This window comes from Rattus norvegicus, chromosome 17 (assembly GCF_021556685.1).
Source record: "Rattus norvegicus strain SHRSP/BbbUtx chromosome 17, alternate assembly SHRSP_T2T, whole genome shotgun sequence".
NCBI lineage: Eukaryota > Metazoa > Chordata > Mammalia > Rodentia > Muridae > Rattus > Rattus norvegicus.
Window position 1 is genome coordinate 49,052,640 of NC_141550.1, and position 23,033 is coordinate 49,075,672.

General features: G+C 39.7%; 1 protein-coding gene across 7 annotated transcripts in view; it reads right to left on the bottom strand.

The window, feature by feature from the left end:
* Positions 1 to 23,033, bottom strand: part of Aoah (acyloxyacyl hydrolase) — a 241,346-nt gene that overhangs the window by 42,293 nt on the left and 176,020 nt on the right. For all 7 annotated transcript variants that reach the window (XM_087591334.1, XM_087591331.1, XM_087591335.1 and 4 more), the window contains one exon: positions 11,253 to 11,335. In XM_087591334.1, coding sequence (XP_087447460.1) covers positions 11,253 to 11,335 — 83 coding nt within the window. The remainder of the gene's footprint in view (positions 1 to 11,252; positions 11,336 to 23,033) is intronic.

Consider the following 23,033-nt stretch of genomic DNA (forward strand, 5'->3'; position numbering starts at 1 on the left):
GCTCTTTTTTGTGTACTGTCTATAAGTGAGTGTGCAGATATGTGTGTCTGCATGCAAATGTGGAGGCCAGAGGAGTATACTGGAGGTTTCCCTTTACCATTCTCTGCCTAATTGTCTTAAGAAAGGGTGTCTCACTAAACCAGAAATTGGCCATTTTCACTAGTCTACCTGGTCATCAAGCTCTTGATATCTACCTGCCTCCCCCACTCCACACCCAACCCTGCTCCCCCACTGAATCCTGGGCTTACAGGCACAAGCAATCATGTCTAGGTTTTTATATGCGTGCTCTGGATTTGAACACAGGCACTCATGCTTGCAGAGTAAGGACTTACCTACTGAAACGGTTCCTTGTCTCCTTTCTGCTTTTTAAAACGTCCATTACTGAGAGCACACTGTTGATTTTCTGAGCCTATCTTAAGCCATGGCTCCTGCCATCAGTCACTGTTGCTCTTTCTCACCAGGAGTGAGAATGCTCCAAACCATCCATTCACTCAAGAATGGACTCTGGCCTTTTCCTCCTCCTTCATGAGGTTCCCCATTTCTCTTTGCTTTTAAAGCTATTCAGGCTATTCAGACACCACCCACCTCTTCTGTATCATGTTTTCTCCAATTCATTTCATGGCTATTCTAGTAGACCATGCATGCATATCATCTGCAACTTCCTTTCTTTACAAACTAGATTTTAAATGATGTAGATTTTTCTTACAGTTTTATAATTCATCAAGAATTTTCAGAAAAATAATTTGTTGGAAAAACCTTGATAATTTTACATTTTTCTTTTCTAAAAGTGTTTGTTTGCAATAAACAGAATCATTCAGACTAAGATATTGATTTTAAGCCTCAGATCCCAAGCAGTTAACAGTCATATGTTGTGACAGTTCCTGATACTGTTTCTATTACTGAGAATGTTTCACATTACAAATGTTTCAGTTACAAACAAGATAAATTCCCTAAAAATAATTGAATAGGGTAGTACATGCTTCCAATTGTGACTGTAATCTACCTCCCAGTGACAGTGTTTGGCAAGCACTCTTCCCCTGTGTTGATAGCATTTCCCCAAAGCTGTTTTGCTCCAGGCCCTACCTACTGCACTTACTGTCCCCTTTCTTATACCTTTTGGATACTGCTCAAACTTTAATTTTTCTGTCAAATCTACTTTTCCAGAATCAGGTATCTCTCACTTCCAGAGGGTGCAACTTACTTTTGTCTGGTGACATTCCAACATGAGTGTGATTATTTTCTTGTTTTTCCTCTTTTTTGGTTTGGTTACAAACTCCATGGAGGTAGGGTCTTTACCCTGTTCATCTTCCTATCTCTAGAACATGTTGCAATACTGAACAGGAAGAAAGTAAAGACCAAAGCCAAGGCACATCCAGTCTTACATAAATCCCAAGAGCATTTAAGATGTCAGTAGACATAGCAGATCGCTTTCCTTTTGGTATCTTTTATCTGAACCTCTAAACAAAACAGATTATTGAAAGGAGATGACCTACACCTGTACACTGATAAGTACATTTACTTGAAGTAAAGAATTTGCAGTGCAAGTGCACTGGTTCTAGGCTGGTGAAAATTTTGACGAACAGCGGGACCTGGATTCCTTACATGGTTACTGTCATGAGCCTTGCTCTTTCCTGGACCAGTTTGTCTTGGTTTCTTTTTGTTGAGGTGATAAAATATTCTGACAAAAGCAACTTTGGGGGGGAGAATTTATTTCAGCTTACAATTCAAAGCAAAACTCATCATGTTAGGTAAGTTAAGGCAACAGGAACTTGAGGGGTGGGGGTTTAGGGAGTTACACTACAACCACAGTCTAAAGCAGAGAGAAAATGAATTCATGCATGCTAGTTCTCAGCTCTCTTTCTCCACTCCTGTATAATCCAGGCTCCCTGCCTAGGGAATGGTGCTACTCACAGTGGATGGATCTTCCCTCCTCAATTAATGGAATCAACACCCCACCCTGAACATGACCAGAGACCAATCTTCCAGGTAATTTTAGATTTGGTCAAGTAGGCAATTAATACTAACCATCACAAGGTTGTTTGAATAAATCTAAAGAAATAGTTCTACTTGAATAAGAATGTCTCCATTGTTTAGGGATTGGTTGAATTCCAAACTCTTGCAAAAATTAAACATGGTGAAAAGCTAATACATATAAAACAGTGATTTTTCTTCTATATGATATACGTGTCATATTGAATTTTATTCTCTTAAAAGTTCCTATTATTATTATTATTATAATATACTGTATCTTCAAGATATATTGGATTCTTATAAGAAAACAATTTTGAGCTGTAGGCATTGAGTACTTCTATATTATTTTGTTTTCAGATCACGTATTTAAGACTTGGATACTAAAGATTCTCTCTAGTGCTTTGACCACATTATTTCAGGCTCCCCAAACAGAAACGTCCTAGATGTTTTGCTATAAATAATCTCTCCCATCTCCTTTCAAGGTTTTGGGTTGTGATCAAATACTCAATCCAATAGTGATGCTCCCCACATGCTTTCAGGGTCCTATTTCAGTGTGACACAGGTGACCTCAGAAATTTCCTACAGTGCTGTTCTTATGGCTTTTGAAAGTATTTTAAACATTTTCATTTTGAAATGATTGCTAAAATTCTATAAAAATAGGACAAAGATACATACACATCCTTTACCTAGATTTTTCTAAAAATACACATCTACAATAATTACAAGGATCAAAACTACAAAACTAACATGGGTACAGTACTATTGTCTATTCTGAATACCTAACTTAAATGTCACTGATGACCACTTTTTGGCCTGGTTTAATTCACTCTACTTGGATCTCAGGCCTCTTTAGTCTGCCTTAATCTGGAAAGATTACTTTATGTCTTTATGACCTTGACATATTTTGATGCTACTGGCTAATTCTTAAGTGGCTTTCAGTTTGGGTTTGTCTTAATGTTCCTCATGACTAAACTCAGGTTATGCAATTATTTTGGCAAAAATACAATACCAGAAGCTCAGTTAGCTTAAGGTACAAAACTTATTTTATTCCAGAATAGAGATCATGGGAGGTCTAAAAATAAGGAGTCCTTACGTGTGTAAATGAATTCAGCTTAGCCTGCAATAATATACTTTTTATAGTTCAATTATAGTTTGTCTCTTTATCCTTTTCTCTTTTGCTTTTATTCCTTCCCAAGTAGACAAAGAAAACTAGCCCAGAATGCTGAGTTAAGGTATCTAATTCTGACAATTCCCTCTGGATCGCCAAGACAATTCAAGACAGAAAGATGGCATTTTTTTAGGCCATAGTCTAGAAAGGGGAAAGTGTGGCATGACTTTCAAGAATGTGACTTTCAGTAGGAGACAGACATGGTTAAAAGTCTATCACTGGTGAGGTAATGGATCATGGGAATGTTATATAACTTTCTGAGCCACATTTTCCTCATCTGGAAAATAGAGTTGCTTGTATATTCACTGAGAACAGAGCACATGTATTTAGAACTGGTACTTCTCTCCCCTTGAATTTTAAGTATCAGTGAGAAATAAGATAAACAATCAGTTGCTGGGTATGGTAATGTATGCCCAAGGTAGGGATTCATGCGATAGGAGATGACATAGTGTCCTGGGTTGTGGTTTACAGATATGGTCCTATATGCTTTGTTGATGGCCACTTTGTCTACTGGTGGTATGCCATTGGTGGCAGGAAACATAACTCATTGTTGCTAGCTGTTCAGTCTGAGGATAATTGATATAGACAGCTACTTGGGTGAAGCAAAGATGTAGACTAACCTTATGGAAAATAATTTCTGGATTAAGTCAGTATTAAGAAAAAATATTTTTTGTTTAAAAAAGGACAGAAGTACATACCCAAGAGTAGATGCATGTTCCTGTGGAGAGAGTGGCTCTAAATTTCTTAAAATAAAGCATGTAAATACAGTGTGTGTAGCTTTTGAATTTATGTTGTTCAACGTATAGAATCAAAAGATTAAATAAAACTGTTTTGATATATTTATTTTTGGCTAATGATTTTTTTCTTTAGTAAACTTTAAAGTAGTTCATGTAGTATTTCTGTACAGGTATATAGAAAGGAATGCTAATGGTATGAAAACATAAGTCAGAAAGGTCAAAGAAGTTCTTAGGTCCAGAGGTCACAAGGAACTCAATATACATGTTTTGACTGTCAATATGGCTCGCATGTGTGCACATATGTGTGCATGTGTGAGAATTTCCTCCAAAACAGGAACCTGGCTGCCTTGTAGACAATTTGGTTAGCTGTGTGATAGTTCTTGACTTTTAGCCAGTCTTCTATCTGACTTCTTTTCTTTCTTATGTTTCTCTATGTTTTCCTGTCTTTCTACCCTACCTCAAGGGTAGTGGTGTGCCAGGAGAGCATAGTTTAGTGGCCACTCAAAGAGTGACCTGTTAGCATCAGGTAGCTTCCAAAGACAGTTTCTCATTCTGTGGAGAAATCACCTTTGTTGTCCCTCACTCCCCCATTCATCTGACTTCAGGGCCTCCTTCCTCAGCTCCACTAAGTAATTCTCCCTTCAGCCTCCTTGTTTCAGTCTTTTTACTCTGGACCCTGCTTACCTGATCTTCTCAACACTTTCTTAAATATATTTTATTTTTAAGTGATTTTTGTTATTTGTGTGTGAGTGTATGAATGTATGTGTGTGAGTATGAGTGTGTGAGTGTATGAGTTTGTGTGTATGTGAGTTTATGTGTATGTGTGTGTGTGTGAAAATGTGTTTTTGTTTTTGTTTTTTGGTATTTTTTGTTTTGGTTTTTGTTTTTAAGAATTTTTTCCTAGCAAGAGTTGAGGTGTTTGGAGATCTCTGGATAACAAACACAGCTCTTTCAGAATTTTTTTTTCCTAGCAGCTACCAAGAGAGAACTGCTTAGAGAATGAACACAGCTCTTTTAGATTTTTTCCTAGAGAATCCAATTTTTTTTTCCTAGTAGCTTCTCTGACTTTGGTCAGAAAACTCATGAGCTAACCAGAGAGCTTTTAGAATTTTTAGAGCATGAAAGAGCTGAAAGTTATCTCTAGCAGAAAGCTATCTCAAGCAGACTACAGAGTCAAGTGCTGTCTACAGAGAGCTGTCAAAGGAGCCATTTCAAGCAGGCTACAAGGCTTTCACTTTTTTTTAACGGGTCCAAAGCACCCCTTCCTCAGAGCCCTTCTCCAAGCCAAGGCTGGTTCTTGGCAAAGGAAGTCTTTCTTCTTCTCCTGCTTGCGCTTACTCGCACCTATTGGAACCTATTGCTTCAGGATTCCAGCTCATACAGAAGACCAACAGAAGTACCTAGCCTTATGGGGCTGAGCACCTACTAATGTCTGGGACTTCACATTCATAGCTGCCCATTGTTGAGTTAGTTGGACTGCAGACAGTATGGCATTCCATAGTTTCCCTTAATATATAGGGATATTCCATAACTTCTGTGACTCTAGAGAACCCTGACTAGTACAGTGAGCATGTGTGTGACTATGTGAGTTGTGTGTGCATGTGCAAGTAGGGGTGCTTCATCATTTGCGTGGCGATCTCTGCTTCTGCTCTTGGTATCAGGCTTGCATGCCAAATGCTTATGTTGATGACCTGAGTCTGTATTTCCCAAGCTGGCCTGACTTTTGCCTCTTTTCTAGCTTCTCTAGCTAGCTTCTCTAGGTCTCTGCTATTCACTCTCATTCTTCAGAGGTTTAACCAAACCCAGAGGAAGGACCAAGTGAAGTTTCTTCAGAGTGTGGAGTTCATGGTGTTTGTAGAGAACATAAGAGGTTCATAACCCAATTAGCTTTGCAGCACGGAGCTGGGTAGGTATAGTAGGTGGGTGAAGAAGCAGCAAGGAGCCGGGTCGGTGTAGTAGGTAGGTAGTTGTAGTAGGTGGATAGGTATAGTAGGCGGGTAGGTGTAGTAGGCGGGTAGGTGTAGTAGGCGGGTAGGTGTAGTAGGCGGGTAGGTGTAGTAGGCGGGTAGGTGTAGTAGGTGGGTGAAGATGCAAACTTGAACTTTGGCAGTTTATAGTCTCCAGGAACTAATCTTGGCTCTTCACAGGGATCCCTGCTCTCCACTTTCTCTGTAATGGGCACATGGGGAAAGAATCCCTTTCCCTCTGTAATGGGAAGCTTGATCTCAGGGAAAAACATATCATAAATATTTGAGCATTTCTGAAAGCAAAACCACCTAATCCAGGTGTTTATATAAAAAATTGCTGGACTTGCAAAAACAAAATGAGAAAGATTGTCAGTGCAGAGTATTCCAGGCTTATAAAATCTCATTTGGCATCCAAAAGGAGGGCTCAGGAGTATCCTGTAAACCTGTCAGTGTTTTCCTCTGTGGGCTGTGAGCTGGAGTAGTAGGCAATTGAGGTTCAGGAATAGGGTTTAGTTGTTTTTAAAAGCACAGGAGTCTTATTTACTTCAGAAGATGACTTAATAGATTTTTATTTACTTAAAAGTATAGTTTATATCACTTTCCCTAGTCCCTGGTAATCACCAAATGTCGTTTGCTTCTGTAACTCTGGCTAATTTAGATGCTTCATAGAAGCAGGGGCTTCAAGGTTCCTTTATGTTGTTAGGTAAGGCAAGGCTACCTTCTTAAAAAGTTGAATAGTATAGCATTGTATTTATATATTATATTTTCTCTATTTACATGTTGGTGGACCTTAGCTGTTATAACTGATGATGTAATGCCAGTATCTCTTTGGGATCCTGTTCTTAATACCTTGAATAAATATTCATAAGTGGGATTGGTTAGTAATACAGTAATTCAAGTTTTCATATTTAGAGGAATTATCCTGCTACCTTCTATAATGGATAGATGACTTTACATTCCTTCTAATAATACAAGACTCTGATTTCTCCATATCCAAGTCAATCCTTGTCATTAGTGTGTGTGTGTGTGTGTGTGTGTGTGTGTGTGTGTGTGTGTGTGTGTGTGTATATATATATATATATATATATACCATCTCAGTAGGTATGAGGTGGTATCTCAGAGTAGTTTCTACCTTTGATATTAAAGGAAGGAAATAACTGTATTCTAGTTGTAAAGGACCATTATCCATGCTTTAATCCTCTTCAAAGGTTAAAAATAACTTGAGAGCTTTTACGTAAAAGAAAAAAAGAAGATGGACAAGTCCCTGCTTACCAATGCTAGCTAAGGTCGGTGTTAAGCCTCTGGCTACTGGTCTCACATGCCTTCTGATTCCTGTTCAGCTGGGAACTAGACTTAAAGAAAATGACCCAACCCTAAGCCCAAGAAAGCTCAACTTCAACCTTGACAAAGAACTTGTGTGACAAATTTGGCTCTCCTGGATATGAAGGAGGGCCTGAATCAGTCAATAACACAAAGGGCTGAACTCCTAGTTTCTGCATCCTCTCTAAGCATGAATCCTGAGGACTGAGTGAACACTCAGATGCGAAGAGTGGAGCACATGCATGGGTAAGACAGGGCACCACCGTTTCTAAGCCAGCTTCCATAGATGGGTGCTAACTATCTACCAGATGGTCTAGTTTCTATGCAATGAGTTCTTTGTTAGAGTCAGGGTGACATCTCAAGCTCAGTTCTCCTCCAGTTTATTAAGTTTCAGCCCTCAGCATGGTCTTGAGCTCAAGTAGCCAAGGCTCTATTCCAGCCCCTCCCCTCAGCAGCCCTGCCATCCTTTGGAATTTACCTCCCACCCCTCCAGTCTGCCTCCAGCACTGGTGAGTGCTGAGGAATAACCCTCTTGCTTCCCATTCCTGGCAGGGTGTAGCCCAAGGACTTCCTATCCTAAGGACTCCTTTCCTTGTCTGGCTCATCTCTCTGTTCCCTACCTTTAGCTCTTGCTCTCAACCGCAGACTTGTCATCTGTAGCTCCTGTCATTTCTCATTCCTCTCCCCTCCTGGCCTCTTCTTCCTGGATCCCTCTGCTGCTCCTGTGCCTCATTCTTTCCTTCTTGCCTGCCAGTGTCTGCAAGGACCTGAATGCCCAGCCCAGGCACTGCTGCTTCATCTTTAAGAGTCCTGGTTCATATCACTGACATACCTCTTTTCCATTTATTTGCTATGTTTTAAAACCTTTGACATTGAAATGTTGATGATTTAAAACTACTGGATAAATAATAGTACAGATGGGACTGGCCACCATTGTGTCTATGGTGCTTTGCTGATGGACATTTGCAAATGTTTAAGAAGCCATGTCTCCTGATCCTTCTACTGCCCATCTCTCCTCACCAAGCCCTGTGGCACTCAAGGATGCTGCTGGTATCTCTTTTATGTATGGTGTCCTATCTGGGTCAAACATGCTCCAGGTTTTATGATGCTTGTATAATAATAACATGGCAGGAAGCTAAAACTGCAGTAGCTAAAGGGACTATCCTCACTCATTGCTACACTGACTTTGGATTCTATGTCTTTCCAAAGAAGAGTGGGTATAGATGACCCACTCAAGCAGGCTTGTCATCTAGGCCATGCAAGTCAAGATTCTGGTATCATGTCCCAGGTCCAATCCTAAAGCCCATTCTATTTTTATTCTGTATGGAAAGATTTTGTAAGTTAACCAGAGAGGGAGGCCTCTGCCCTGTTTCCTGGATCTCACTCCCCTCTCTGAGAGGTAAGATAAGGGACTAGCCAAAACACAACACCCTGCAGTGTATTGGTCACCTTTTGCCTTATCTGTTTCAGCAGGTTGGAACTGAAGGGGCCACTGCAGACCACCTCCCTTGCTGATTATGGAGAAGATAGGGTGGGGCTGCTGTTTCCTAAGCTTCACATCAAAGCATTATTCCTAGAATCATAGTGACTCCCACACTTCACATTTTAAAAGGCTCTGCACGTATCTGCAGACACATAAAAAAATCTTTTATATAATGGTCAAGATGAAAATAGGAACTGTTCCTTTAATTTGTACCACTAAATTTAAAAGAAACTCTTTACTATTCTATTCAACTATTTCTTCCCCCTTTTCTCTTTCTTACTGGTTCTGAAAAGTAAAAGCAGCTGTAAATATGCAGAATGCCGAGAGCTGACTTTTCCGATATCTAATAAAAACCTTGGGGAGTAATTGAAATAACTTGGTGTGGGCAGTCAGGTTACATGCTGCATAATATCAAAAGAAAATGCACAGCAAGGAAAAGCACCAGAAAATAGGAAGAGGAGCTGGAGAATAAAAGCAGGACATTAGATAATGGGTAACTATGGGAAACTAAAAATATCCGCTTAGAATTCCGTTCTTAGAAGATCTGATGAGACGTGTATTCAGAGAAGCAATAATTCAAGACAAGGTGAACATTTGTATAATTCTAAGGAATGCAGATCGAAGAAAGAGAACTATCCCTTTCTCTTGAGCTTCCACTCACTGCATAGACATAAGCTGGGACTTTGCACTGGGCTCATTGTGCATTCTTTGTGATGAGTGTCTCCTAATTCCCTTAGCCTTTTGTTGTGGACACCCTGGATTTCAAAGGAGTATGCATAGCTAAGGCAGCAGAACACACAAGGAGAACTGGCTAACTTTGGTTGCTGGGGGTACTCTTCGGAGCATCTCATTCTGGTCATCATGAGTTTGTCAAAAGATTGCAAGATTTTGGGTGGGAAAGCAATGTTGACATATTTGGGTCATGAGATAGATAGAAATGTTGACTCTAAAGTCACATACAGAGAGAACAATTAGAACATGCATGTCTGAAGAGTTGGACTGCTCATCACTCTGCCTTAACTGCATACATTTATCCCATTACGCTTTCTAGACTCAATTTATATATATGAAACATTTCAGAAAAAGTAGAGTTAAAGGGAGGAAAGAAAACAATCACTCAAAATGTCTCAAACAATGATCCTTAGGTACGTCCTACTAATCTTTCTTCTTAGATATAGCTCTTTCCCATTTCCTTTTAAAACTATGGTAAAATTTGAACTATAACATTCACCTTATGGTCTAATTTTATTTAGTCTATATTTCCTCTTTCCTGTTTAAAAAATAGACTACTAGTCCTAATGTCCTAGAACTGCATAGTATTCCACAAATGAGTTTCTGTTATTTTTCCAGTCTATATTGAAAGCAAGTCTCTGTTGCACTGGGGGAATCTTTGAGTCTCTCACAACAGCAGAGAAATGAAGTAAGGAGCTTGTTCTTGTGGGGATTCACAAGCAAATCTCTTGTGCACTGTTCACTTCCTGCTAGTTGTGTTCTCTACAGACCACCAAAGATTTCAGGCAGGAAGGATGCCTGACCTTCATTGATGTCTGAGTAGATTTACACAAGGTGGGGAGAAGTTATCTCTATGACATGGGACAAGGCTCTTGACCTGCCCATGTCTCCTTTTCCTAAGTTGCAGCAATGTGGATAGCCCCATAGTTTTCTCATTTTGAGAAAAATGTTTTAACATATCGGTTAATTGAATTGAGTGCTGTAGTCAATGTGTACATTAGAAGTTTTCTTTCCTATTCCTACCATAACACTCCCAGAGGGACTGCAATCAATGATATCCTAGCTCCAAGAAAATGCAATAAATACTTGCTGACAGTGTTTGTTGTGTACAGGATTAACTGAAATATACATACGGATACATACTTAAAGTGAAATGTGATTCTCAACACTTGGTAGGAGTTGAGTAAACGCCAGCTACCATTAAACAGTTAAAACATCTTTGTCTTATTAGAAGAGCAGGGCATTCACTCTACGTAGAGTACTTATGTTAAGGAATATATTATTTGTGAGTAACACATTTAGTTAACACGCTTACTTCTTAGACAATTTCTACACATCTTTAGTCAGTGAGAGAGGGTAACTCATGGGCTTTAGCCAGGCTGAGGCTCCTTAAACAGGGGTATTATGATCCTCTTAAACCAATATTCCATCAGAGTGGAGGGCAGACTCACATGAATGAAGTTTAAAAGTCTGACTGCTGAAGAAGTGTGGGAGAATGCTCTGCTGGGCCAGAGGAGAGCTTTTGCAGTGACCCTAGTATGCCCTTATTTAGGGTGTGCTTCTTGAGCTGTGTATATCTGCATTTGACTGAGAATTGCTAGACCCCTTTGCACTGTTGGTTAACTGATCTGGCCTCCATATTCTCTTGTCTGCATACTTTTCTTTCTTTCTTTCTTTCTTTCTTTCTTTCTTTCTTTCTTTCTTTCTTTTCTATGTATAAATGTCTGGCAGGCCAGAGCACTGTGCTCAGAAAGAGTAGTGCTGTTGGAAGGGTGACTTCACTGTGTTTTCTAATGCTAATTATTGCAATAATTCCCAAATAAAGTCAGTTCTTACAGGTGCTTTGGAGAAAGCATAAGTGACAGGCTACATACCATTTTTTGAGATACTCTGGTAGTCTCTGTGATTGCAATGGTTTCTTTTTCTCAAATGATGGTAAATGGATTTTTCTTCAATTCTGAAACAAGTACATAAATATATATTTAATGTCCATATATTCAACATTTATATTAAAAGAGACATTTTTCTGTAATGCTCTTAGAAGTGCAATAAAAATGAACTCAGCATACCCAAGCTTTACTGATACAGTTTCTTTATACTGTGAAAGTATTGCTGGTTGGACACAAGGCACACACATATAGGAAGGATGTTGTTGCTATCAAAGTTTTGCTTTTGTATGGAGCTCTGCAAAGTCACATCTTTCTAATCTTTCCACCAAGAATGATTACTGCAGCTTCTTCTTTTCTGTTCTAAAAGTGGAAGGCATTCCCTTTCTTAGCCGCTGTAAGGGTATGGAAGATGCTCCTGTCTTGGGGTCTGCTCTCTTCTATACACGTGTGTGTTGCGTGCAGAGCTTGAAGAAATACTTGTGTCCCCATGGAATGATGACTCCATCTCCTGCTTCCCTGTGCCTATACTGTCTGACTGAATCCTGGATAATGCAATTGAACTAGAAGTGTGAAGTGGCATTTCTGGATCTTTATTAGGGAACAGTCTGAAGACAACACTTGTTCTTTCTTAATTCCCTACCAGTATTCTGTTGCCCAGAATAGGAACACTACTGTTTTGGATAGTGTAGTCAAAGATCCATCTTAGAAAGACAGAGGGGTAAGCTAGAGGACGCTGTATCCCTGGGGAGCCTGGGTAGAGTTGACCTTTAATACTAGTCTTAAATTGCATGGCTCTGAGCTTTTCTGTGCAAGAAAAGTAAACTCAATTTTTATCTTATTCAATCCATATATTAAATCTCTCATTTGGAGCTTAATCTAATATTAATGGACACATAGCTTGGAGATAAATTTGACATGAGTATTGGGTTATAATTATAGAAATTTTAAGCAATTTTCTTGGCTCCCTTTTGTACTATCTTTGATTTTCTATTTTGTTTTGCCAAGATTTTAATTTAATTTGAATGTAATTTCATGTTATATTGTCTGTATTTTTATAGACTTCCTAAAAGCCTTTTTGAAAGAAGACTAAATATAAACTAATGAATGATAATTTAACTCATAAATATTCCATTATTCTTAAAATGCATTTCCATCTTCATAAATTCATATTTAACATCCTTGCATATAATCATCCTGTCTTTTAAGTATTATGAAAATTAAACTCATTGGATTGCAGTACTTGGTAACTGTCTTAAATCATTCAGGAAGGTAAATAGGAATCATGTTTGGGTTTTCAGGATGCACTGAAAGTAGCATTCAGGAAGACCTACTTCTCAAACTATTCAAAAGAGGAGGAGGAGGAGAAGGAAAAAGAAAAAATAAAATAAAGAGAAAGATCACTCCCAGACTCTTATGAAGACAGTCTCATGCTAATACTAAAACCATGTAAGGATCATTTCTTTTCTGGTCCAATCTATTTGGAGTTCTGTAGGCTTATTGTGTGTTTATGGGCATCTCTTTCTTTAGGTTAGAGAAGTTTTCTTCTATAATTTTGTTGAAGATATTTACTGGCCCTTTATGTTGGGAATCTTTGCTCTCTTCTATACCTATTATCCTTAGGTTTGGTTTTCTCATTGTGTCCTGCATTTCCTGGAGGTTTTGGGTTAGGAGCTTTTTGCATTTTTCATTATCTTTGACAGTTGTGTCAATGTTTTCTATGTTATCTTCTGCCCCTGAACTTCTCTCTTTTATCGCTTGTATTCTGTTGGTGATGCTTTCATCTATGACTCCTGATCTCTTTCCAAGATTTTCTATCTCCAGGGTTGTTTCCCTTTGTGATTTCTTTAGTGTTTCTATTTCCATTTTTAAATCCTGGATGGTTTTGTTCAATTCCTTCACCTGTTTGGTTGTGTTTTCCTGTAATTCTTTAAGGGATTTTTGTGTTTCCTCTTTAAGGGCTTCTACTTGTTTGCCTATGTTTTCCTGTATTTCTTTAAAGGAATTATTAATGTCTTTCTTAAAGTCCTTTATCATCATCATGAGATGCAATTTTTAAATCCAAATCTTGCTTTTCAGGTTTATTTGGATATCCAGTATTTGCTTTGGTGGGAGAACTGATCTCTGATGATGCCAAGTAGTCTTGGTTTCTGTTGCTTAGGTTCCTGTGCTTGCCTCTTGCTATCAGGTTGTCTCTGGTGTTAGCTTGTCTTGTTGTCTCTGACAGGGGCTTGACCATCCTGTAAGCCTGTGTTGTCAACATTTCTGTAGATCTGTTTTCTTTCAGCCATATCTGGGAATAGAGAGCTGCTCCTGGGTTTGTGCGTCCTGAAGCCTCCAGGCAGGTTGCTTGGAGCAGAAGAGTTGGTCTTACCTCTGCTCTCAGGTGTGTCAGAACTCCTGGCGACTCGCTTTCAGCTCTGGGCTTGGGCAGAAACCAGAAGGATCCTGTCTCTGATTGCTCCCAGGTTCCTGTGCCCAGAAGGCACAGAGGGCACTAGGTGGGTTCCTCTTGGGCCAGGAATGTGAGCAGAAGTGGTGGTCTCCCCTGAGCACTCAAGATTGTCTGCACTTCTGAGAGTCCAGCTCTCTCCCCCATGGGATTTGCATACAGAGAGCTGTGGGACCAGTTAAGTTCTTTGAGCATGCCTATAATTCTGTTTCTACCCATACATATATAGTTTAAAGGGAATCTCCCACCTGAGTTGACAACTGTCTCCCTAAAAAGAAGTAAGCTACCTAATAAAATTCAAATACTAAGCATAAGAAGCTCTCTTTTGGGTTATTAGTCAAGGTTATAGAAGAAACTTCCCAAATATTATAGGCTATTACTGTTGCTATTATTGTTGTTGTAACCACAGCTCTGTAAAGTTTCTAAAGGTCTTTTCAATATGAGGGTTACCATGCTTGGTACTGAACCTAACCAACTACACAGTATAATGAAATCAAAGATCCTGGAAGAAAGCCAATAAACACCACTGCACTAAAATAGCACGATTTTTCTATGTTCTAAATGTTTATCCTTATACTCACAGATACTTTCTCACCCTCATCAAAGAGACTTACCTCTATTTTCAACAGATAGAGATTGCTATAGAAAGCCACAACTGATCACAATGAAGAGAACAAGAGTTCATGTGATACTCAGTATCTACTGATAACATCTATTACATAATTCCTGTACCTAAGGCTCAGGGAACACTGTAGAAAAGGGAGTAGAAAGAGTGTAAGAGTCAGAGGAACAGGACAATTGCTGTGAGATTATATCTCTTAGAAATGACAGAGGCTACAAATTTCGGTCAAGTACATAACTAGTTTCATATTTAAAAGAGCAGAGTCAAGCAGTTTCTGAGGCATGTTGTGTATCCATCTTTGTCTGATGTCTCTGTATTTTTATGTGAGTCACTCTGCTGGCTTTTATTAGGCTGTAGAAATCTCAAAGCATGTAGTCTCCTTAACATGGCAGCCTAAACAAGTCCTGATCAGCAATGACACAAATGAACAGGCTAATATGGCTGGAAGAAATCTCATGGGACCTAAACCCTAAACAAAGAACTATAGGCATCTGGGAATGCTGAGATGAAGATAAATGGTCTTCCCCAGGGAAGTTTCCCAATGTGTTATCCAATAACAAGTGGTCAGTCATGAGATCCTATGGATGCAGGTAGCATTATACAGAGGGAATGGCTTGTATTTATGTACTTAGGTTTGCATGTGATAATACTTAAAGAAAAAGAGATCATGAATTTGAAAGAGAGCGAGGTTGGGTATTTGGGAGGGTTTTTTAGGAGGAATGGGGGAAATTATATAATTATGATTTTTAAAATTACTATTTAAAAAGTCTATAAAAGGGGCTCTAGTGAAAAAAGGGAGGGTAATTCCATTGTACTTTGCCATACAAATGAGATTCTCTTGAATTGCCCTTCCCAGCATAGCAGTTTGGTGAATTCTACTAACTACTCAAGGTCACTATTATATGGCAGAAAAAAAATGTCCTCCTCCAAGTGAGGATGCTTCAATCCAGTTGGGAGAGAGAAGAAATCAGAAGGCAGAGGGAGGGAGGGAGGTGGTTCAGAGAGGAGGAGAGGGGCAATGGAAAAGGGGAACATGATCAGGTATTGACTTGGTAGGCGGAGGGTGGTGGAGGGATAACCAGGAGTGAATCCCTGAGTGGGCAACAGAAAGAATGGAAACAGACAACCTAAGGAGGTGGGAGGTAGGGGAACTCTCTAGAATGTACCAGAGACCTGGGAGGTGAGAAAATCTCAAGACTCAAAGGAGGGACCTTAGATGAAATGCCCAACAGTGGGTAGAGGGAACTTGTAGAGTCCACCTCCAGTAAAAGACAGGGCAACAAATGGATGGATGGGGTTGCCATCCCACAATCAAAAACTCTGACCCAGAACTGTTCTTGTCTAAAAGAAGAGCAGGGACAAAAATGGACAAGAGACTGAGGGAAAGGAAGTCCTGTGTCTGGCCCAAATTGAAACCCATCTTAAGGAGAGGCTTCAAGGTTTGATACTATTACTGATGCTATTACTGATACTATGGTGTGTTTATAGACAGGAGCCCAGAATGGCTGCCCTCCAAGAGGCTCAACAAGCAGCTGATTGAGACAGAAACAGTTACTTACTTCAACCAATGGTCTGAAGTTGGTGATTCCTGTGGGTGAATAAGGGAAAGGCTGGAGGAAGTTGAGGAGGGCGACCCAATAGGAAGCCCAGCAGTTTCTACTAACCTGTACCCCTGAGATCTCTCAGACACTGAGCCATCAATTACTAGCTGATCTGAGGCCCCTAACACATATACAGCAGTGGACTGCCTGGTCTAGCCTCAATGAGAGAAGACTCACCTAACCCTTGAGACTTAAGCTCAGGGAATGAAGAGGCCTGTCAGGGTGTGGGGGGTGTGGGGAGTGTGTGTGGGGACATCCTCTCGGTTATGGGGGAAGAATTAGAGGTCAGAAGGGGAGAGGTATAGCAACTGGACTGTAAACAAAGATTGGAGATTAAAGAATAAGAGGAGGAGGAGGGGGGAGGAGGTAACGGCAAACAAACCTGAGTTATACTCTAAGATCCTATCTTGAAAATAAACCAATTAACAACAACAACAACAACAAAAATGGCCTGCTAAGCTCAGCCTGAACTCCCACCTCTCAAAACTATGAGATATCAAAAAACCAACCAACTAGATCAAGAATCGACAAGTGGGATCTCATAAAACTGCAAAGCTTCTGTAAGGCAAAGGACACTGTGGTTAGGACAAAACGGCAAACAACAGATTGGGAAAAGATCTTTACCAATCCTACAACAGATAGAGGCCTTATATCCAAAATATACAAAGAACTCAAGAAGTTAGACCGCAGGGAAACAAATAACCCTATTAAAAAATGGGGTTCAGAGCTAAACAAAGAATTCACAGCTGAGGAATGCCAAATGGCTGAGAAACACCTAAAGAAATGTTCAACATCTTTAGTCATAAGGGAAATGCAAATCAAAACAACCGTGAGATTTCACCTCACACCAGTGAGAATGGCTAAGATCAAAAACTCAGGTGACAACAAATGCTGGCGAGGATGTGGAGAAAGAGGAACACTCCTCCATTGTTGGTGGGATTGCAGACTGGTAAAACCATTCTGGAAATCAGTCTGGAGGTTCCTCAGAAAATTGGACATTGAACTACCTGAGGATCCAGCTATACCTCTCTTGGGCATATACCCACAAGATGCCCCAACATATAAAAAAGACACGTGCTCCACTATGTTCATAGCAGCCTTATTTATAATAGCCAGAAGCTGGAAAGAACCCAGATGCCCTTCAACAGAGGAATGGATACAGAAAATGTGGTACATCTACACAATGGAATATTACTCAGCTACCAAAAACAATGCCTTTATGAAATTCATAGACAAATGGTTGGAACTGGAAAATATCATCCTGAGTGAGATAACCCAATCACAGAAAAACACACATGGTATACACTCATTGATAAGTGGCTATTAGTGGCCAAATGCTTGAATTACCCTAGATGCATAGAACACATGAAACTCAAGACGGATGATCAAAATGTGAATGCTTCAGTCCTTTAAAAGGGGGAACAAGAATATCCTTGGCAGGGAATAGAGAGGCAAAGATTAAAAGAGAGACAGAAGGAACACCCATTCAGAGCCTGCCCCACATGTGGCCCATACATATACAGCCACCCAATTAGACAAGATGGATGAAGCAAAGAAGTGCAGGCCGACTGGAGCCGGATGTAGATCTCTCCTGAGAGACACAGCCAGAATACAGCAAATACAGAGGCGAATGCCAGCATCAATCCACTGAACTGAGAATAGGACCCCCACTGAAGGAATCAGAGAAAGAACTGGAAGAGCTTGAAGGGACTCGAGACCTCTTATGAACAACAATGCCAAGCAACTAGAGCTTCCAGGGAGTAAGCCACTACCTAAAGACTATACATGGAATGACCCTGGACTCTGACCTCATAGGTAGCAATGAATATCCTAGTAAGATCACCAGTGTAAGGGGAAGCCCTTGGTCCTGCTAAGACTGAACCCCCAGTGAACGTGATTGTTGGGGGGAGGGAGGCAATGGAAGGAGGGTGGGGAGGAGAACACCTATAAAGAAGGGGAGGGGGAAGGATTAGGGGGATGTTTGCCTGGAAACCGGGAAAGGGAATAACATTCGAAATGTAAATAAGAAATACTCAAGTTAACAAAAAAAAAAAAACAACCAAAAAAAAATTAACCACTTAAAAATATAATTATACTGCCCAGGTTGCTAGCATGCAGGCCGTGCTGGGATTTGTCTTGGTAGACCCCCCCCCCCCCCCCCCCCCCCCCCGGCTATCATTAGATTTCAATTTTACTCTCCCAACAAAATCTGTTATCAGTTCCAGTGACCTGTTCGTTTTCTGCATGTGCAGAATTCAATGGAGTTGTTTTAAATAATTCTTTTTCTCTATTAAACACTACTCTAAAATCCACAATTCAGGAGACAGTAAATAGTTGCATTTATTTCTCTCCAGCTCAGCTCTGTGAAGCCGACTGTGAAGTCAGTGGGGCATTCTCATGCTAGCCAGTTTTTGTTATCAGCTACTCAGCATGAAAGAAGATTATATTTTGCTGTTAATGGGAGAAACGGAGGGAGAATAAAGACCCTAAGTATTAAAAAGAAAAAAAAAACCAACCAACCAGCCAACCAACCAGCCAACCAACCAACCAACGAAACAAACAAAGAACAAACAAAAAACAACCCCCCCCAAAAAACCCTTGTTTTAAGCCACCAAGTTCAGAGTACTTTGTTATGTGATACCTAGAACAGATGACTATGGAGTTCTAGATTATGTTAATTTCCTTAGATGGCGAAAGGAATTTCCTCATGAGTTTCAGGCCTCCTAGCATAGAATATGAAGCAATTGTGTCTTGTGTATTTTAGTTATCCGGAATACCACTTTGTGTCAACTATTCTGAAGTGTTTGCAGGGTGAGCTTGGTGTGAATTTCTTTTCATGTACAGTATCAGACATTCAAAAGACCTTTCAACTTAGAGATTCATTTTGCACAGTTCTGAGATTTATTCTTGAGTTATTTCAAAGATAATATTTCTATCTCCTTTTGTCTCCCCTAGAACTATATTTTGGATAAAAGCTCATCTCAACTGATCTTCTAATTGTTCTAGGTTTTTTGGTTGTTTGTTTTGGTTTGGATTTTGGTTTTTTTTGAGACAGGGTTCCTCTGTAGCCTTGGCTGTCCTGGAACTTGATCTGTAGATCAGGCTGTCCTGGAACTTACAGACACACACCAGCCTCCTACTTCTAAGTGCTGGGATTAAAGGTGTGTAGTAGAGGACCTGGGCTCAATTTCCAACATGCACATGGCAGCATAAAACCTTTGTAATTCCAGTTCTGGGACTTGGCACCCTCCTTTATCCTCCACAGGCACTGCCGAACACCCACACACATGAAATAAAAAATTAAAAAATCTCAACATATAAAAGATAAAATGAAAAACAATTTCCTCTTTAGTGCCCTCCCTTCTCCTCCCCTGCCCTATCTCTTTCCATGTTTGAAGTGTTGTCAGATGTTTAACGATCTTGAATTGTTTGATTATATTGCAACACTGGAACCTTCTGCATACTAGTCGCCTGGGGATGGGGCTGCTAAATCCATTTGCTGTATATTGTCTGTGGAATGAGCTGGGTGGGTCTGAGTGACTGTTTATCTTATGTTGGCCCGTGTGCAGGTCTGTTAGGTATTGTATTAATTACGATAATGATGTAGGAAATCAACCATTGTGCATGGTGGTATTCTCTAAGACAGTTCATGAACTGCTTAAGAGTGGAGAAACCAAACAAGCCAGAACCTCACGTGTGATGGCTTCTCTCTGCTGCTGACTGTGGGTTTATTGTAACAACCTTCTCCGAGTGTTTGTCTTTCCCATAGTGGTGGACCGTCACTACTACAAAAGTGTACCTCTCCTCTTCCCTAAATCGCTCGTTGATGGGTATTTTATCACAGCACCAGAGACGAAACTAGAACTCTTGCTCTTAGTGTCCTTGGGACTCTCTTCTCATTACTTGGGAAGGTTGGTCTGGTCTGTAGTCATGACAATACATGCCAGATTGCTGTTGCGAGGGTTGAGTGGAGGAAGATTTTCCCAGTCCAGAGGCTGTTGACCTTAGGATCTCTGAAGGAAAAAATCTCTAGCCTTCTCCGAGGTGAGATAGCACAGTTGGCCACCTGTGTAGAGCTAAGTGATTAAAAGTGCTGCATTTTCAGTCAATGCCAATTATTTCTGCTTATAGATTTCACCTTCCTTTTTACAGCCACCTGTATAGATAATCCTCCAGTCCTGAGGAATTTTATACTGTAAACTGGGATTGTGGGCCAACAGCCCCTCTCACCAGCTTGGAATGCAGCACTCCGGAATCTACCATGAGTCCCCTATTTGTGGTGTTTCTTTCTGGCTGCCAACAGTCTCTGGCTGTTGACTCTTCATATCCTTTTTGTCCTTGTGGATGAATTCATTTACTGTTCTTGGTGTAAAGCTTCTCGGGGAGAGAAGAGACTGCTTGTTTCGGAGCAGCCTGCTCATCCAGAAGCCTGAAATGAACACTGTGTGGTTTATGCCCTCTGCCTTGACTACTTTATTATACTTTGTGAAAACATATGGGAAGTGGACATTAGATGTGAGTTCAATGCTAAAATAATTTCACGGTCAATAAAGAGTGCTTATTTTCTCTGGGAAAGTAATTGTTACCAACATTTAGTCATAAATATATTTTTAATAATTCTAAAAATGAAATTTATGTACTGAAATATTGTTTTGTGCATGGCATATTCAGCTCATGGAGACAAAAACATGGCTATGAGTCTTAGAGATACAGTCATTTGTGGTGTTCATTATTAGAATACAGATATCTTTGGCAATCACTGATAGATTCATTAACATTATTGACTAAAATTAGCATCTATAATTTTTGGATTAAAGTCTTTATACTACGTCCTGGGAGTATTTAAATAATAAGCAGTACTATCTTCTTTCATAGCCATTCCAATAAGTAATTTTCCTCATAAATTTGAGAAATTGAATTTCCCTGGAGTTTTGAAAGATTTGGGGGTGGTGAAAACAATTTTCTGAAATGCCTACAAGTTAAGATTGCTGATGAGGAGTTTTCTTTATGCAGGGAGAGCTGAACTACAGTTTGAGGACAGTAACTAGGGTGTTAACTATGATAAAGCTAGACTACAAAGACTGTTCTCATTTCAAAGCTCTTGTCTTGTTCTGTGATGTTTGAGTGGATTCAAATACCCTGGTGTGAACTTTTGTTCAGTTCTTTTTATTTTATTATACTACAAAACCAAGGCTAGCGCACTAATAGAAGAGGTGATTGCTTCATGCCTTAATTTTGGTGTTGTCCCACATTTGACCTACTGCCTGCAGCACTGACTGGCATTCTCCACATGGTAACCAGGTGTAGAGAAGTACATCAGGATGCTTTTCTAGTCAGCTCCATGTACTGGATGGCCAGGTAGTGCTGGCTTTGTAGGGTCCCATTTTGGATTCTAGCACTAAATTAAGAATAGATACATGCAGAATAGAATGGTTTCCAGTTGCTTTCCCCAACATCTGCTCAAGTAACAAAATTACTTCTCCAAGAGACTTCCAGGAGCCCCCATTCCATTAAAATCAAACATACAAAGCCCCTCCTCCTCACTCTACCTCCATTCCCTGGGGACTACCTCTTGGTGCAATCCCAGGGTTGCCCTAGGTTTTTTCATGGACTCTCCCAGCCCTCCTTTCACTCCCATAGCCTATATCATTCTTTTTTGTCAGTTCCCAGCCCACAGAAATGTTTTCTACCAGGGACTCCCATGGCAACACCGGGTCAAGACATAGATGAGCACCTTCATTAACCCAGAGAAGTTTCTTCATGGGTACATAAAAAATTAACACAGAGACCAACAGCAAGACAATGTACAGAGAGCAAGACACTTTGGAGCACTCAGTTCTGAATGGAATGTCTTCATCAAGCTCTTCCTCTCAAGGCTCAGGGTTCTATATAGAAGAGGAGATGGGAAAAATTTTTAAGAGCAAGAGGTGATGAATGGCTCCAAGGAAAGTGTCTTCCAGACAGAACAGGACTGATATACATATAAACTTAAAGAAACTGTGAGGACACACTCAAGATTTGCACAGTTACAAGCCACAGGTCTTAGCAGTTTGAGGGGGAAGTATACTGACTCCTAACCAGCAAGCTATTTGCAACTGATACTTGAGTATCAATTGGAAGAAAAATCAATTTTCTCGAGTGGAGTGTCACTCAGCATATCAATCACACTCCAGGGCAGCCCCAATGCCCAGGAATGGTTGCCCAACACTAAACAAACTCAAGTTTTGTAAACTTTTTGTTTGTTTTTTTTCTTTCTTTGTTTCTTTACTTTTCTTTCTTTTCCTTTGTCTTATTGGTCTTTTCACTATTAAATTTGCTTTTCAGCTCAATGAAGTTTTTGTATGTTTGTTTTTTGGTTTTTGTTTTTAAATTTTGAGAAAGAGAAAGAAAGAGATAAAATGAAAACACATAGTTATGTGAGTCAGGTGGTTGGGAGAACCTGGGAGGAGCTGAAGGAGAGGAAAACATGATCAAAAAATATTGTATGAAACATTGCAATGAAAAAAACAAGTAAAACAATGTAAACTCAAGAATGAAACTCAATAATAATGCAGATAAAAGTACAGATTTATGTATGAAAATTATCTTGTATTGCTTCAAGTAGAGTTACTTAATGAAGGGAAAGAACAATTTCCCAAAATATTAGTTGCTCATCAGAGCTCTTTATCAAATATGATTTATCAAAATCAAATGTGCTGAGCTTCAAGCAACAGCCATCTATCATGCACTGGTAATCTTTCTTATGCATTAATTATTTTTGAGAAATTCATATATGAAGACAGCATCTACATCTCTCCTGACTCTCCCCACTCCAACTCCTTCTGTGGCCCCTACCTCTCCCTCACAAATTCATGGTCTCTTCATTAATTATTATTGTTACATATATATGTAACATACTATATATAATATTATGTATAACAATATACTATATGTAATATAATACATATATGCACACACACATATAAAATACTGAGTCCATCTGCATTGCTTGTATGTACATGTGTCCATCAGTGAGCACTTGAGATTGGACAACCTTTATGAGAGCTCATAATTTTCAAAATTATGTAGTTGGTAGGCTTTACAGCTGGGTAAAA